General features: G+C 36.2%; 1 protein-coding gene across 8 annotated transcripts in view; it reads left to right on the top strand.

Moving 5' to 3' along the window:
* Positions 1 to 15,907, top strand: part of RABGAP1L (RAB GTPase activating protein 1 like) — a 262,266-nt gene that overhangs the window by 37,720 nt on the left and 208,639 nt on the right. For all 8 annotated transcript variants that reach the window (XM_074906992.1, XM_074906990.1, XM_074906991.1 and 5 more), the window contains 2 exons: positions 6 to 172; positions 4,732 to 4,876. In XM_074906992.1, coding sequence (XP_074763093.1) covers positions 6 to 172; positions 4,732 to 4,876 — 312 coding nt within the window. The remainder of the gene's footprint in view (positions 1 to 5; positions 173 to 4,731; positions 4,877 to 15,907) is intronic.

The following is a 15,907-nucleotide window of genomic DNA, read 5'->3' as shown; positions in this document are numbered from 1 at the left end:
TTTAGATAAGCGTGTATTCATGACTGTGGCAGTGGATATGGTGGTTACTGAGGTAGTAGAGCCAGTGCGGTTTTTGCTGGAGACTGTTGTGCGTGTGTATCCTGCCAATGAACGCTTCTGGTATTTCAGCAGAAAAACCTTCACAGAAACTTTTTATATGAAACTAAAACAGGTAATGCATGTTTGGTTTTTAAAGAAAAGTTATGCTGGGAACGTTTGTTTTGTCTGTCTTAATTTGGCCTTTATAAAAATTAACATGGCACCTGCACTTCAGTAGTTTGTTTCTTTTAGCTATTTATTTCTGAGATGCTTAAATGCATAATGGATAAGTAGCATATATAAATGTCCGGTGCCTTTGTAAACTGAATTATAATGAGTCATAAGTCATTGGCTTTGTGGGCTTAAATAATTTTGAACCTACCTGTTGAATTCTATATAATTTCATACAATCGGACCTGTGTGCAGACATTTAAAGCAAGTCCATTTGACTAGTAAAATTGGGAAGTGACTTTAATTGTTCACGTGTAAAATCAACTGATACATAACTAAGGGAAATGCTGGCTCCTGAGATTCAAAATGTAAGTGGTTGTAAGAATAGAATCCATTAAAGGCAAAGAAACCTAATGTAGAGGTTTAAAAGAGTTAGGCTATTGTTTTTTCAAAGTATCTGAGAAGGTAGATTTCTCCATGTTTTCAAAAAGAGACGTTTGGAAGAAGATTATCTGGAAAACTAAGTTCTGCTGCAATGGAGGATTTGCCATGTTTTCAGCCTCGTGGTTGCTGATGAGGGTATAAAAATGAACTATGTTCTTTCTCCTTCACTGCCTCAGGGCTTTATGAAATGTGAAGCTAAGGGTATTATTGTTGCAATGATTTATTCAATTAGCATTGTTCATCTGTTTTCTCACTGGCGATTGGAACATTATGAAATGTCCAAATAGCAGTAAAGAAATAACCTTTTTAGCAGAATCTCTTCTCTGAAGTATTTCAGTTTGTCAGTCCCTTAGAGTTTGGCTTTTAAGTCAAAGGGGGAAGTGGTTAAGGTTGAAGCTTAATGCATAGTTGCGTATTCCCTCCATGTTAGTTTTCCCAGTCCTGTGCTTGTGTGATTAATGTGCATTTATTTCTTCCTCAAGCATGAGAGATGATACATCCATCTCATCTGCTAATGTTTGGATAGTTACTTGTTGGGTAGAACGATAAAGTCTCTGTTTTTGGCATTGGGTGAGGTACCTGAAATGTGTGTCTGCCCATTGTCAGTGTAGGATGATGTGCAACTGCATCCTCCCACAGCGATGCTGACCTGCTTTCTCCAAAGACTTACCTTGTGGTACTGCTTCAAGAAGTGAACAGCAGAGGCTAACTGTATCATTTGCATTGGAACAGTGGTCCATCATCTTTGACTAATGAAACCACAGAGCAGTGATTTAATTTGACTGAGCCTAATGTGAATATTTAAGTTGTCATCTTCCTGTGGGGTACAGTAATAGGTCTGAAAAAACAAGCGATGTTGATGTTACATGGCAAAAGTGCCATTGTGTTTAACACTTAGTGAGTAAATAAATCTCACTCAATGCTGTTTCTGTATTTCTTCTAGAGATTAGAATAGCAGCTTAGAATTTAAGAAAATCTGAGAAAACCAACTGTAATTTGCAAGTGTTGAGAATATCTACATTTTAAATTTAAAGAAAATACATTTGAAAATATTACATTCTCAGCTGTTTAATCCTTTTCTAGAATCAGCTAAGCTTTCCTTTTAAATCACTTAAAACTACTATTTTTAAATGAGCGATATGGATGCTTTCTTTTTTTCTTTCTCACCCCTTATAATGTGACAAACGTTCACATGCCTCCCCTCTCTGAAGAAACACATGCATCTCTTCCTCCTGTAAAATTCTGAGGAGCTGTTCTACAGATTTTTGGGAAAGGAATGCTTTTAATCTTTGTAATCTTTCTACAAGATTAGGTCCTTATTATGGATGACAGGATCTCTCTGGTTGATCTGTATCAAGTCTTTCTTTAGCCAGTTATCAATTGGACAGCTGGTATTGCAGTAGCTGTTCCTGCCAATACCTCTAAAGACACTGTACCTCAGGGCACTCTTACTCCTTGGAAAACAACTTTGCAGATGGCATTGGGATCAGCCATTTGTGAACTTTTGGGGAAAGTAGTTGAGCATAAGTAGATTCTAGTGAACCTAACAGTGGATTAATATTGAAAACCTCAGCTTCAAAGATAGATGGCTTCTCTGCACAGGACAATGAATCCTGTGGCTTAATTTCCTGCTGATGTAAAATCATGACGATAATGCTATTGGTCATTGTGCAAATGTATCGTGTTTGACTGTGGGGGAGAAAATAATGCATGCAGTCTGCCCTGTTCTAAGTTCTAGCATGCAGAACCCTTGGCAGTAAACTTTAGACTTGGGCTGTCTGAGCAAGGTGCCCATTCCAGTAAGGAAGCCCGTTAACTGATGTTCCAAGAGGAAGCAAGCAATGAAATGGCATTTTCCTGCAAGGGGTGAGTGGGACCTGTCTGTATTGGCAGAAAAAAAAAATCAGAACTCTTCTGAGGAAAGATTCAGGTAGATTTAATAGTCTGAACTGAGATTGGCGAGGTGCAGCCAGATAGGAGGAATTACACAAATGCAGATTGCTGCATGATTTAAGATCGTTTTCTCTGTCTATCTATTGCCCTATGTTACTCATATACATTTTCATCATTAAAACATGATCCTTGTGAAAGTGGATACCTGTAGATAGTGAATTCGTGCTTCAGAAAAAAGCGATAACCAAATTATTTGCATTTTCTAGACATGGATCTTGCAGTTAAACAGAACATGTGCGAGGAGCTGAAGACCTGTAATTCTTGTAACATGCAACAAAATCCATAGTACCTCATGCCCTTTATTCCTTCAAAAATAAAAGCTATAGATAGTGATGGTTAATAATATTAGTAGCATCAATACTTGATTGATTTAATCAAGTACTTTGTAATTATTTGATAATGGTGTTCTGTGGGAATAATATTCTGGGATAATGTCTCTAATATCATCCTGCTCAATGTTACAAAATGCAGGGTATTTATGCCTACACCCCAAAGTTCATTAAACTGATTTAATGAGAAGTTCAGTCAGCAAAACTGGCTGATAATTGGAGCCACTGCTTCCAGGGAGTATCAGCTTCAAAAGAAGCAGATCTGAACGATTAATGTAAAATACAGTAGGAAATTTTTCTCAGTATGAAATAATTTATACTGTGTCAGTCCATGCAGTCTCTATTTAAGCTACCTGTCTGCATAATTTCACCAGCTTGTTGAAACTGCAAGTGCTGGTCAGCAGTTCATGTGTATCTCAGTGAAGGTGTCATTGAGTCTTCCAACTCAATCATAATTTTGTTTTTTAAACAAATTGAATGTTCTCTAACTGAAATTGTGTTCTTTTTCATGGTTAAATTGATGTTTTTAATATGTTCAAAAAAATTACCTTATTTTAACTGATTAGACAAGATGCACAAAGAACAAAATAGCATTTTGGACTGGTTCATTTAATACAATCATTAGTTTGCAATTCTATACAATTCTCTACGAATACATTAATCACTGCATGTCACTGAATAATAATTGTGTTCAGAACTGTAACTGAGAAGAGAAACTAATACTCCTTTTATTTTAAAACTTGCAACCTTGTATCCAGTGCTTGAAGTATAGGTAACGAATTTTTTTCATGTGAAAGTCCATTGAACATGAAAGATTTAGATTAAACTCTGAACTTTTCCAGCTCAAAGTAAGAAAACCAAAACAGAACAGCTTCCCCCTGTCCCCAGCCTTTGAGGTAGTTTGCCTTCAAAGTTATCAAATTCCTAATAAGACAGATTTGGAAGAAAAACTACTTTTACAGAACAAAATTATTTCCGCTGAAAATATTCTGACCTGAAATATATATAGTTACAGATACTGCACTAATATTTCCAATTTAACTGTTAGATTGACAGATATTTGTGATTTCTACACATCTGCACACATAGACATGTACACACACATGCACATATATAAAAGTAAGAAATAATAAAAATTAGGCTACAAACTCAAATTTTATAGCTAGGTACAGCCACTACATTTCCTCATTGAAAGGAGTATATTACAAATTATACTCACTGGAATAAAGATCAAATTTTCTGCTTATTTTTATTGCATAAAACACTACAAGGAGCTTTTCACAATTTAAGGCTTTCAAAAATTTTGCATGAGGTTTTGTTTCTTCCTTAGTCTTGTCTTTACCTACTAAAATCTCTTACCATGATTTTTTTCCCCTGCCTCAGGTATTTGATTCTTCTTTCTGCGTTGTCAATTACTCCAATATTTTTCCTGTTTGTTCTCTCCTCTTTTCTTTTGCTGTGGTTTCTCTCTGACCTCATCTCATTATAGCTATTTAAATAGGAAAGCTTTTATCATCATTCTGAACAATACTTAAAATAGTTGTTAAGAGGCAGCTTTGGAAATAATGCAGTTTTATTTATATTTTTTACTTATAAAACTTAAAGAGAATCAGAGCTGTCAACTCCTGCCAATCTTGGTGTGCCATTGCAAAGAAATCAGAGGGAGTCTTGCCCAAACTGTTGTTCAGCCTTGATAGGAGATTTGTTTGTATGTGTTTGGGTTTGGTTTAGGCATGCTATTGGAACTGTATCTATCAACAGTGGGGACCTAATACATACCCATATTTTGTTTCAGTCTGAAGGAAAAAGCCACACAAGTGCTGGGGATGCAATTTATGAAGTTGTCAGTCTGCAAAGAGAGTCTGCAAGGGAGGAAGAATTAGTCAGCCCAACAAGTGGAGGAGGGCCTGTGTCATCTCAGGAGGATGAGGCAGAAGGAGGTAAGAATAAATGAATGCTTACAGCTCCCATAGATAGTACTGTCATATTTCTGCTGTTAATCTACTCATTTAATTCTTCCTATTTGTGTCTATTAGAAATACAACTGTTTTGGACAAAAAGATAACACATAATTTTCTACTAGCAGAAGTTCTTTGGTAATGGCATTTTTACCCACCCATTATTTTGAGTTATTCCAGTAGCAGCAGCACACAACGCATGTCCATTTTTTTCTGTGTGCTTCAAAATGTGTTACTGATGCACTTAGGCTCTCCTTACAAGATAGAAAACCTTTTCAAGAGGGATTTTTTTCTGAACAGAAGCCAGTTGCCTTGAATGTGCTGCTAAAATACAGCATTGAAATGGCAGGCTTTAAATGCCTGTTCATAAAGAAAAATAAATAATCTCAGACTCTCATGGGGAATTCTTGCACCACTAAACTGTCTGCTTAGCATGTGATTTGTTTTTCCTCATTTATAACTAGGGTTTATCAAAATATCTCCTGATTGAGTTGGGGGTTATGTTGGAGATTGCCTCTAACAGTACCTCAGTTTATTTCTGACTAGTGGTTGGTTGGTTGGTTTGTTGGTTTTTTTGAAGTCCCTTGGCCTACTGTCATCTCTTCGTATTCTGAGGGTTAGCCCGTAGCATTCAGAATAGTCTTTCTTTGTGCCATTTTGGATCTGGTATCTGACCTACCACAACTCAGGATAGTTTTACAAAGTTATTCTTAAGATTTCTGGAACTGTTCTGTGAATACTATAAAAAGTCTCACTTACTACAGCAGAAAAATTCCTTCTTGATTCTTACTTATAGGTAAGTAGTTGGATATTAGTTTATGCAGCACGAATCAGAACTCTATGATTACCAGAGTCAGGAGCAGACAGGTATGGTTACGTGCTTACAAAAGCCCCATGTATCCCAGGTGACACCAGGCTTACAAAACCCACAACCAAGTGCTCTTTGGTGAACTGAAAACCTTCTACTGATTCCTGGGAGGGAGCAAGTCGGGAACTGGCTATTGGTGTTATTCCTTCCTTTGTATCTAGTACAACTTTTGAACAGTAAAAATACCATTTTTCTCTAAAGGAGCCTTTATATTTAATTGGTATTTGGGATTGCTTTACTGTTCATAGCAAGAAGTATTTCAGATTTGACCTTTGGGTCTTGTGGTTCAGTGTAGGATAGTTCAGCATCTGTGGGCGTTGTTTTCCTTCCTGGCTGTTTGAGCTTTGTAGTCAGAATGTTTTTTGGAGCTTGTTTGATAGTCTGGGGTATAAGGAATTACTCGAATACTTTTTTTTCTATATTGCTTCTTCCTGGGAAGAGTAAAGCACCGTTCCAGAATTTGATGAGTGTAGCCTGATTAGTAATAATGTGGATATTGTCCTCTTAGTACTGTTACAGAACGGCTTTATTTTATTATAAAGTATTCCACTGGGGTATGAACCTAAGTTTAACTTCAGTTTAGCTTCCTAATGCTAGTTTCCATATTTTAAATGTAGATTACTTCCTAAGAGAAGACATTAAAAATATCATGATGTGACTCTGTTCTCATGGAAACTGCATTTAGAGTTATCTGCCTAGAAGTTATCTATCCTAGTGGATATACAGGTTAAATGAGTCATTTTCAGTTGTTCTAAATAAATCTCTTCATTCTTTTTCTTTCTTTTTCTTTCCAGGGTACTAATTATGATGATGGAAAAAAAACCCCTTGAGTTTACAATGTCTTGTCTTAGCCTTGGAAGAAAGCTTTTTCTGTTCTTTAATGTTAAGGATGGTAGCTACCTGGCCATGTAGCTTTTTTTTCTGCTTGCAACCTGACTAGGGCAGGTGTGCATTATAAGGACTTCACTGTTTAATAGGCCAGAGACTGGTGTTACCATTACAGATACTGAGGTTTATTATCTCTTCTCTTTATTTTTTTGGCTATATCCTCATATGTATCCTACATTCCCACAGGTTATTACTTAATTTACTTAAGAAGCACTACATATTGCAGTTTCATTTGTATAAGCATGCATGCCTCATTTGCACCTTATCTGATTTCTGTGTACTCTGTGTGTGTGTGCATACACACAGCTCAGTGGGATGTCTTATGTCATGAGTATATGAATAAAGATGTTCATAAGAAAGAAGGCATTTCTTTTCAATATTCTTGTTCTTTTTGTTTTAATGAAAGGCCAAACATGATTCCCACCCTCCCCCCATAGTGATGTAAAATAATTACTATCCTAGCGTTAGGCGTAGTCCCTTTCAAATGTGCAGCAACTGCATGTAGAAAATTGAAATCATATAATCCCTAAATAACGTTCTTAGCTTTTAATATTCTTGTCTCATTTTAGCTTTATTTCTCATCTGAACAGCTATATAAGAAAATTAAGATCTTTCCAAAGACTGTGCAATAGCTACTTAGAGATCTTTCAGATCAACCTCACTTTTAAAAAAATTATTAATATTGTAATAGGTATTTCTGGCAACCCAGTCATCTAAGGTTCCTTGCTTTGGAGATAATGATTTTTAAAATATAATTAATAGTAATGATTTATTGTCAAAATCTAGAATGTAAAGTACACCCCTTGCTAAGAAGTTTTCTCTTAGATTCAGAATATAATTTTAGAAGATTAAAATATGTAATGAGGAGATTCTTACACTTCCTGGAAAGGTTTCAAATAAAGTCTATTTAAGTATCAATTTTATCAATAAGCAGAAAAGTTCAATGTTAATATTTAATTTTGAGTAAAACCTTGTAACAGGGTGCAGAGCACAATTGGTTGAGCTAATCTTTCTCCTTTTGGAGCATTAAGTGTATGTGAGAACATCTACAGAAGTGATAGTTTGTATATTGCATTATTCAGAAAAGGCAGAGCTGTGCAGGGCATTTTTATTGTAGTGTCATTCTGTGGCAGGATGAAGTGGCTGGCTGCATGTGTGAGCCAAAGGATTGGAGAAAATTGCTTTTCAGCAGAAGCATTGGCAAGGAGAATGCAGTCCTAGAAATAAATAACAAAGAAGGGGATGAATAGCTTGGCTGCTTTTAGCAGCAGTGCTTGCTTAGACCGTATATGAAATTATGACCTTCCTTTGGCTCTAATATTTTAATAATTTGTTAGGGTTGGTTTTTTTTTTCAAACTATAATATAACATTTCAGGAGAATACTAGATAATTCCATTTGAGTTTCTTCTTGAATCTAAATAATTTTAGAAGGTTAAATATCACTGTAAGTGGGAGCAATTCTTTTTAAAAACAGAAAAGAGTCTTTAAACTGATTGTTACTGAGTTGAAGATTTTTATTTTTTTTTCTGCATTTTTATGTGGTTCCAAGTATCTGGTTACTAGCTCTTGTTCCAATCCATAATTTGCCTACAGAGTAAACACAGGATGTTTGGCTGACACCTTGAAACACGTAATTCATGCCAGGTAAAAGATAACGTGCCTACCAAGTCTCCAAAAAGAAGTTTCTTAGCATGAGTTGTAGATTGCCTCTAGAACACTCTCATATGACTTCCAGGAATGCAGTACTGTTTGGGTTTGCATTTTTATTTACTGCAATAGTGGGTTTCTTGATTGTTTAGATGTTGCTTTTCCGACAGCTGGGAACTGAGCAGGGATGCACTTGACAGCATAGTGAATACTGATCCATAAGCAGTGGACTTAAACCAAAAAGAATCCTATTGAAATGTGTTTGGTGTTTAGTTATTGGCCTTTAATGAGAAAAAAATGATATATAAATATCATATATAAGTAAGAAAGCAGCAAACGAGAAGAAATAACAAACTTAAGAGAGTGAAACCTTATCTCTGTGTGTTCTCTAGCTCTCTTAACTCTTAAGAACAGAAGGAGATATTATACAATAGAACAATTAACATAAGTGGTATGAAAATTCAGTATGGAGATGGTGAAATTTGACAATAAAAATAGAAATTAAAGGATAGAGGACCCTGAAAGCCTCAAAGAAATCTGAATATGATGTATTGGACAGCACAAAAAGATGGTGTGTACAGTAGATCAGGAGTGGGCAATACTAAATCATCGGCGATGATCAGCCAGACTAAATTAGGATACTGTGTCAAATGTTGTGTGTGGGTAGAGGCTGTTTTCAGGATTCAAAAAAGCAAAGAAGTAGAGGTGGTGGTGGTTTAGGAGTCAATAGAGCTATTGAGAGTATTTTGTGATAAAATAGGGATTTACGATGAAGGATAGTGTGAACAAATGAAGATGACTGAGAAGAATGACATTAGTAGTGTGGAAATAGTCAACTCTGCATTTTTATCCAGATTAAAAATAGCTTTCTGTCATTCATAGGAACTGTTATATTAATCGAATACAGAGTAACGTTGGTGGGTCCTAAACAAGATCAGTTAAATCTGTGTTGTAGTCTTTTTGCTATTTCCATACAAATGAACTAAAACTTGATTCATGAGGTCATTTGACTAGTGACAACCTTCAAACAAGAGTCCTTTGCTTCAGTTCTATAAGAGATGGATTTTGAAATACAAACACTTCTGAAGAATACAGATCTATAGCTTCCAGATGAAAAGAAAATATTCCTGATGAGCCTGATGTCACTGTATGGACTTTACTATCCATTCTCTTTTCTATTTTCATGCCTTACAAGTTAACTTTTGTTATTAAAAATTATAAATCAAAATTATAAATTTAAAAAGTTATATATGCCTTTATATTCTATTTTTATGCCTTACAAGTTAACTTCTGTTATTAAAAATTATAGACTTAATCCACTCAATTGACTTCTGAAGCTATTATTGTGCTGCCAGAAATGATATGCCAGATATGATCCTTTCCTTAGTATATTAAAAAAGAACCAACAGAGTGCAGAAGACTGTATTTTTTTTAATATGCCCTGAATGGTGGTAGTTCTTGTTGATAGTTGTATTTAAATTTGTTCATGCAAGTATGGTCCTTCTGTTAAAAAATAAGTGTTTGAGAAGTTTTGAATTTGAAGCTCTTCTGTGGATTACAGAAGTATTTAATGAAATTGCAAGGTTGCAAAAGAAATGGAAAATTGGGGAATTTGAAGGTTGTTTCTGTTCCAGGTTTATAGGGAGATGGAAGTACAGGGAAGGTCATCTGCCCAGGGCTCAGGTTCTTTCCTGTCTTGTAACCCAGATTGCTGCTGGAGATCACTTGTAAGCTCAGTGTTTGAGCTAGGCCCTCAAGAAATGAGTGTGACTTACTCTGAGCTATTATAGTCCCCTCTTCATGTCCAGTGTCCATGAGACGCTCCTGCAAAGTGTGTCTGGGAATGCTTTGTAGGAAGGGTTTCTTTCTTTGATAAGATCTGTTGCTCATGCTGACTTTGTGAAGTTCAAGGCAAAATATAATTCCGTAATTCTGGCCTGTGGTTCATCAATACTCCAGGGAAATCTGTTGACAACTTTGGTTTATTCTTGCAGAATGATAGGAAAAATGACTCTCAAATTGAGGGAATTTTCAGTTCCTTGGGTACATAGGTGAAATCTGTATCTTGGATTTCAATCTTTTTTTTTTTTTTTTTTAAATAATTTACACAAAATCACTTCAGATTGTGGTACAAAATAGGTATTTTTCAGTAATAAATGAGCATAAATTGGTGTTTGCATCTGATCTGGAAGCAATTACTGATTATTTTGAATGTTCTGGACACTTTATTTCAATAGTGGTTGTCTTGTCCTTGTTTGCCTATAAACAATATGTTACTTTAAAAGTAATTTGGAAAAGGATTTGCGATCTTGTTGGCTTATTAGGAATCAGAACTTCCTATTGATAGAGGATCTTCTCAGGTTTCAGTTATGAGTGCCATAGTTATGTGTGGCCTCAGGCTGCCGCTACTATGCTCATATAATTTCACATTTTATGTCATTAAAAAAATTATCTTATTTATGTATAAAAGTGGCTAAATGATTAAAAATACTTTTCTCAACAGCCAGTTCCCCCTGACTTTTTTCTAATAGTTATTAATCTCAAAGTGAGATTCCTGTCTTTTTAGTTTTGGTCATTAGCTTTCTAGTGTTTTGTTCAGTCTATGTATTTTATAATCTTAAGTGTTTGCATACTGCCTTGGCACTCTAAGTAAATGCCAGTAAATATAAGTAAGTATATAATTTTTATGTGTTCATAATGTTGAAGGGGTTTTTCTTTGCATTTGATTATATCAAATATAGCAGTAAAGACTAATCTACGAATTTGTAAATTTCTAATATGGAGTAAAGAATTGCATTACCTTGTAATTGTGACAACATCTCTCAAATTTGATTTTTCTTGAATGTTCTCAAAGATGTCAGTTTTCAGACAGCACAGTACATGTGGAAGATGTTTATATTTACAAGAATACCTCCACTGTGCAGCATTTAGTTGGCTTTGTCATCTGTGTGGGAGCAAAACTACTGAACTGAAACGATAATTTTTCTCCACTCTCTTATTCAGCTTTAAGCATTTGTACATCAAATTTAGATATGTCATGGTGGCTCACTTGTATGTTCCAAAGACAATGATATAATCTTCTCTTTGTGCATGTTTCTATACTCACATTTGGACGCACAGTTAAAGTTTATTTTTGTGACTTTTTAAAAAATTCTTGTTTAATATGACAGTAATGCAGGGCCTGTGCAGAAACTATACCACATAGAATGAAGACATGTTTTTAAATGCAGAACTTCTTATTGTATTAAAAAGCAAAAGTGGGTTTGGCTAGCCATTTCACACAACCAACAGGATTGTTTCAAAGGAGAAGTGTGGGTCCTTTGACAGATTTTGCACAGACTTCTTTATAACGTGTGAAAGCTGTTATTGTATGCAGCGAGTGAAAGACAGACATAATCTAATCCCATACTGTTCCACCCTCTTTCAGTGTTTATCAAGTGTAGGGTTTTTTGGGATCCAGATTTTCAGTTAAATAGAGAAGCAATTAAATTTGCAAACTGCTTGCAAGGTAATCAGAATTTTGAGATTTGTCAGCGTTAGCTTTTGCTTGAATGATTTGAAAGTGAAAAATGTGAAATATAATTCATAACAAGGAATAAGAATAAAAATACTGGTTTTCCCTATTACTGGTTTGCTTTTAGTGAAGAATCCAGGTATCTTTCTTTTTTGGCTTTGCTCTCTCTGTGTGTAGTTCAACAGCTGCCAAATTAATTTTTCTTCAAGTTAGTTATGTAACTTAAAACAGAAGATTCTTGTGGGCAGAATTCAATGCAAGTCATCTTTGTTCATATTCATAAATCTGTATTTTTTCTGCTTCTTATTATTGCTCTTCCCTCTCAATTATAAACTATACTGAGGATTGTAATTTCATAAATGTATCATTTGAAAGGCGTTTTCAAATCTTTTTGTGTTCATCAAAATACTTTGTAATGCACTGTAAAGTTGGACCTTTCTGAAAAGCTACCTTACTTAGTAGAATGAATTTCATGATTTAAACTTTGTTTCACTCTTGCTTTTCCTGGCAAAACTATAGTTCATGCTCCATAATTTCCTGTTACCTTATAAATCGAAACTTGCTTTTTTGGAGGCCTTCCTCACGATCCTCTTTTATCTAGTATGTATGGAATGATTCCATGTCAGTAACGTCTATATCTTGTTGCCCTGATAATATGCTGCCAACTTCAGCTCCCTCTTCATTTTTGTTCTTCTCCTACATAAAAATCAAACTTCTCATTTTTGAAGTATTCCAATTCTATTCCCACCTATCTTCAAAACCTAATTTCCTTCTCCTTCAGGCTGCTCCAACTATGTTATTTTTCAGTTCCACCTACTCTTTATTTCACTTGTAACAGCTTCTCAATTAAAACTCATTAAAAATCCTTTCTTCTTCACATCAGTGCTCAAATCCCACCTGTTCATTTTTATCTGCTGTATTCATGTATTTCTACACATTTTAGGATGTACTTCACTTTTATGCTTGAATTTTGAAACAACAGTATAGTTTTTCACCTTATTTGCCTTTTTTGTTAACTGACAAATGAGTTTGACTTCTAAGGTATTGTCATGTTGCAGGTTATCTAGTAGATTTCTTTAAAGAGAACTGAATCTGTTGGAAAAGTAGCTCTGTAGCTATATAATTGGTGTTAAATGTGGATGAGGGAAAATTGTTTAAAGGAAAAATTTTAAAGTAAGATGCAAAAAAAGGCCTGTTCAAAAAGCCCTTACCCCAAACCAAAGGAAAAATCCTCTTTCAGTGTAAAACCAGGAAGATTAAAAACATTCAGGCATATTAACACCTCAATTTTTGTTGACATGAGTAAGCATTCTTAACTGGAATCTTATTTCTTCAAGCCAAAAATGAAAATACTAATAAACATAGTTGGTTAATTTTGTTCGAAAGAGTCTGTTAAGTACCTGATCGGAGAGGGGAATATTTGTGCTATCTGACTTTTTTCTGAGTTGGTTTCTCACAGAATTTTGTTACAGTCTTTGTACAACTTGTCAGTGTTGCTGTGAATACTAGTGTTATCCTCTAAGGGTGCTCCATGTTCTGTATTTGTGGGCTCCAAAGCCTTGTGTTGTCAAAATAAGTGAGGGGGAAGAAGAGGCCAAGATTTTGTGTCTGTGTGTTTTTTGGTTTTTTTCCTGTGGGCTATTTGCTTATAATAGTGAGTTACTGTGTGCATAATTCATCTGCTTTGAGCATTTGATGCCTCAGTATTTTGTTTGAATACCTCTCCACAAGAGAAAATACAGACCAGCTGGAGGAAAAAAATCGGAATTGAGTGGAAGTCTGGAAAATGTGTCCTTTGAGGAAAGAAGGAGAGCTTTTTAGAGAAGAAATAATAAAGACAAAGATCCTTTTTTTTTTTTTTTTTTTTTTGGAAGTGAGATAGGCTAAAATTGTTCAGGAGAAAAAGGTGATTGGCCTAAATGGCAGGTAAAAAGAATTAGGTTCGAACTGAGATACAGTCCATAGAGTAAGAGTAATGAAGCCCTTGGAATTAACTTCTTACGGAGGCAACCAGAGGTTTGTAGGGTTAGGTTGGACAAGTATCTGCAGCGGATTATCAATTCAAGACTTGTGTTCTCTTTAGTCAAGTTAAAAAGTAAGAACTTGGATAACCTAGTGGAGCTGTCTCATAAGGCTTGTCTTAATCACTCTGTTGCTATCTTGGGAGACAGTCAGAGCCTCTTGTGGTTTTACAGCACTCCAAATATGTAGAGCCATTTTACTGCATGGGTGGGCTCCTGTGGCACTTCATCAATTACAAATACTTTATTATAAAAACCAACCAAAAAACGCAAGTGTGCACCATTGCACCCCAAAATAACTTTATTGCCATTTTATATCAAAGATGATTGTTGTAACTCTGAAAGTTTTATTTGTTTTCCATTAAAAATGGCCTTTCAGGCTATTCTGGATCAGACTAAATCAAAAGAGGTGCCTCTGCTATGTGGAAGATGGACCACTTTGGAAAGCATTTTCCAAATTATTTGTTACCAAGAATAATGAGCTGTAGTTTATTTTGCTAAAGGAGCTGCTAAAGTGCTAAGAGGTCTTTCATACCAACAATCTTACTTCTGCAAGTTGGAGTCTGTTTTTCAAAGGGAGGGGAAAAGCTATAACTGAGCCTAGTCAGTAGAGTATTGTTACATAATAAATGTTAGTACTGGGCCACTTAAAAACCAACTCTTTGTGCCCTATTCTGAATAGTCTGCTCATATAATGAATAATTTATGTAATGAGTGTTTCTAAATGGAGTAGGCACAAAATTATATATATCCAATAGACTGCCAATCTTCTTATTCTTGAATGTCCCTACAGATTTTTGAAAGAGAATGTTTTTTACACATGATCATGTTTGTCTATAGGTATACTGGCTAAACAGACTACATGCAAAATCTGTTATCCAGAGGTTCTCCCCCAACTTGAGTGGTATCTGTACAGGCTTCCATATTTATCTCATACAAATGGAAAATGTCCAGAAGAAGAAAAGCAAATGTCATTGGGCCAGAAGGAAGATCAAGGTCAGTCTAACCTCAGTCCATGGGAGCAGATGTGGAGCAAATACTCTTGAAAGAAGTTTCTAAACATGCGAAGGACAAACAAGGTCTTTGGGAACAGCCAGTGTAGACTTACGAAGGGCACATCATTGTGACCAAGCTCATGGCTTCCTGTGACAAGGTAACAGGTGCTGGGGACAAGGGACAGACAATGGATGATGTATACCTAGATTTTAGCAGAGACTCCAACACTGTGTCCCAGAGTCCTTGTCACTAAATCAGTGAGATGGGGACTGGATAAGTGAAAAATAGTGGGTTGGAAGGTTGGCTGGACTGTTGGGATGGAAGAATCAATGGTGCAAGGTCCTGCTGGCAGCCAGTAAGTAGTGGTATCTTTCAGGGATCAGTACTGGGCTCAGTGCTGTCAAATGTCTTTAGTAATCACTTGCATGATGGGACTGAGTGCACCCTCAGCAGGTTTGTGGACAACAGCAAATTGCGGGGAGTAGTTGATAATGGTGGAGGTCAGGGGTCCTTCTCAGAGGGACCTGGACAAGCTGGAGAAATGCACTGGCAGGACCCTCATGAAGTTCAACAAAGGCAAGTGCAAAGTCCTGTATCCATGATAGAATAATCCTGTGTGACAAGACAGGCTGGACACTAACCAGATACAGAGCAACTTTTGCAGAAAAGTGCCTGGAGATCCCAGCAGGCAAAAAGCTGAAAGCAAGTTAGCGGTGTGCCATTGCAGGAAAGAAGGCCAAGCACGCCCTGGGCTGGACGAACAGGAGTCTAGCCAGCAGCTCCAGGGAAGTGATCCAGCCCCTCTGTACAGCGCCTGGAGTACTGGGTCCAGTTGTGAGCTCCCCTCTGCAAGATGGACACTGACACACTGGAGCAAGTCCAGTGGAGGCCACCAACCTGGCCAGACTGCAGAGACACGTGACCTATAGCGAGGGGTTAAGGGAACTGGATTTGGTTCAGGCTGGAGAAGAAAATGTGCAGAGGAGAATCTAACTGTTGTCTACAACTACTGCATCGGAGGACTTGGAGAAGATGGAGCCAGGCTCTTCTCAGAGGTGCACAGTAACAGGCTGAGAGG

Source organism: Athene noctua, chromosome 5 (genome assembly GCF_965140245.1).
Source record: "Athene noctua chromosome 5, bAthNoc1.hap1.1, whole genome shotgun sequence".
Classification (NCBI taxonomy): domain Eukaryota; kingdom Metazoa; phylum Chordata; class Aves; order Strigiformes; family Strigidae; genus Athene; species Athene noctua.
Note: the sequence above shows the minus strand (reverse complement) of the source record. Positions and strands in the feature narration are given on the sequence as shown.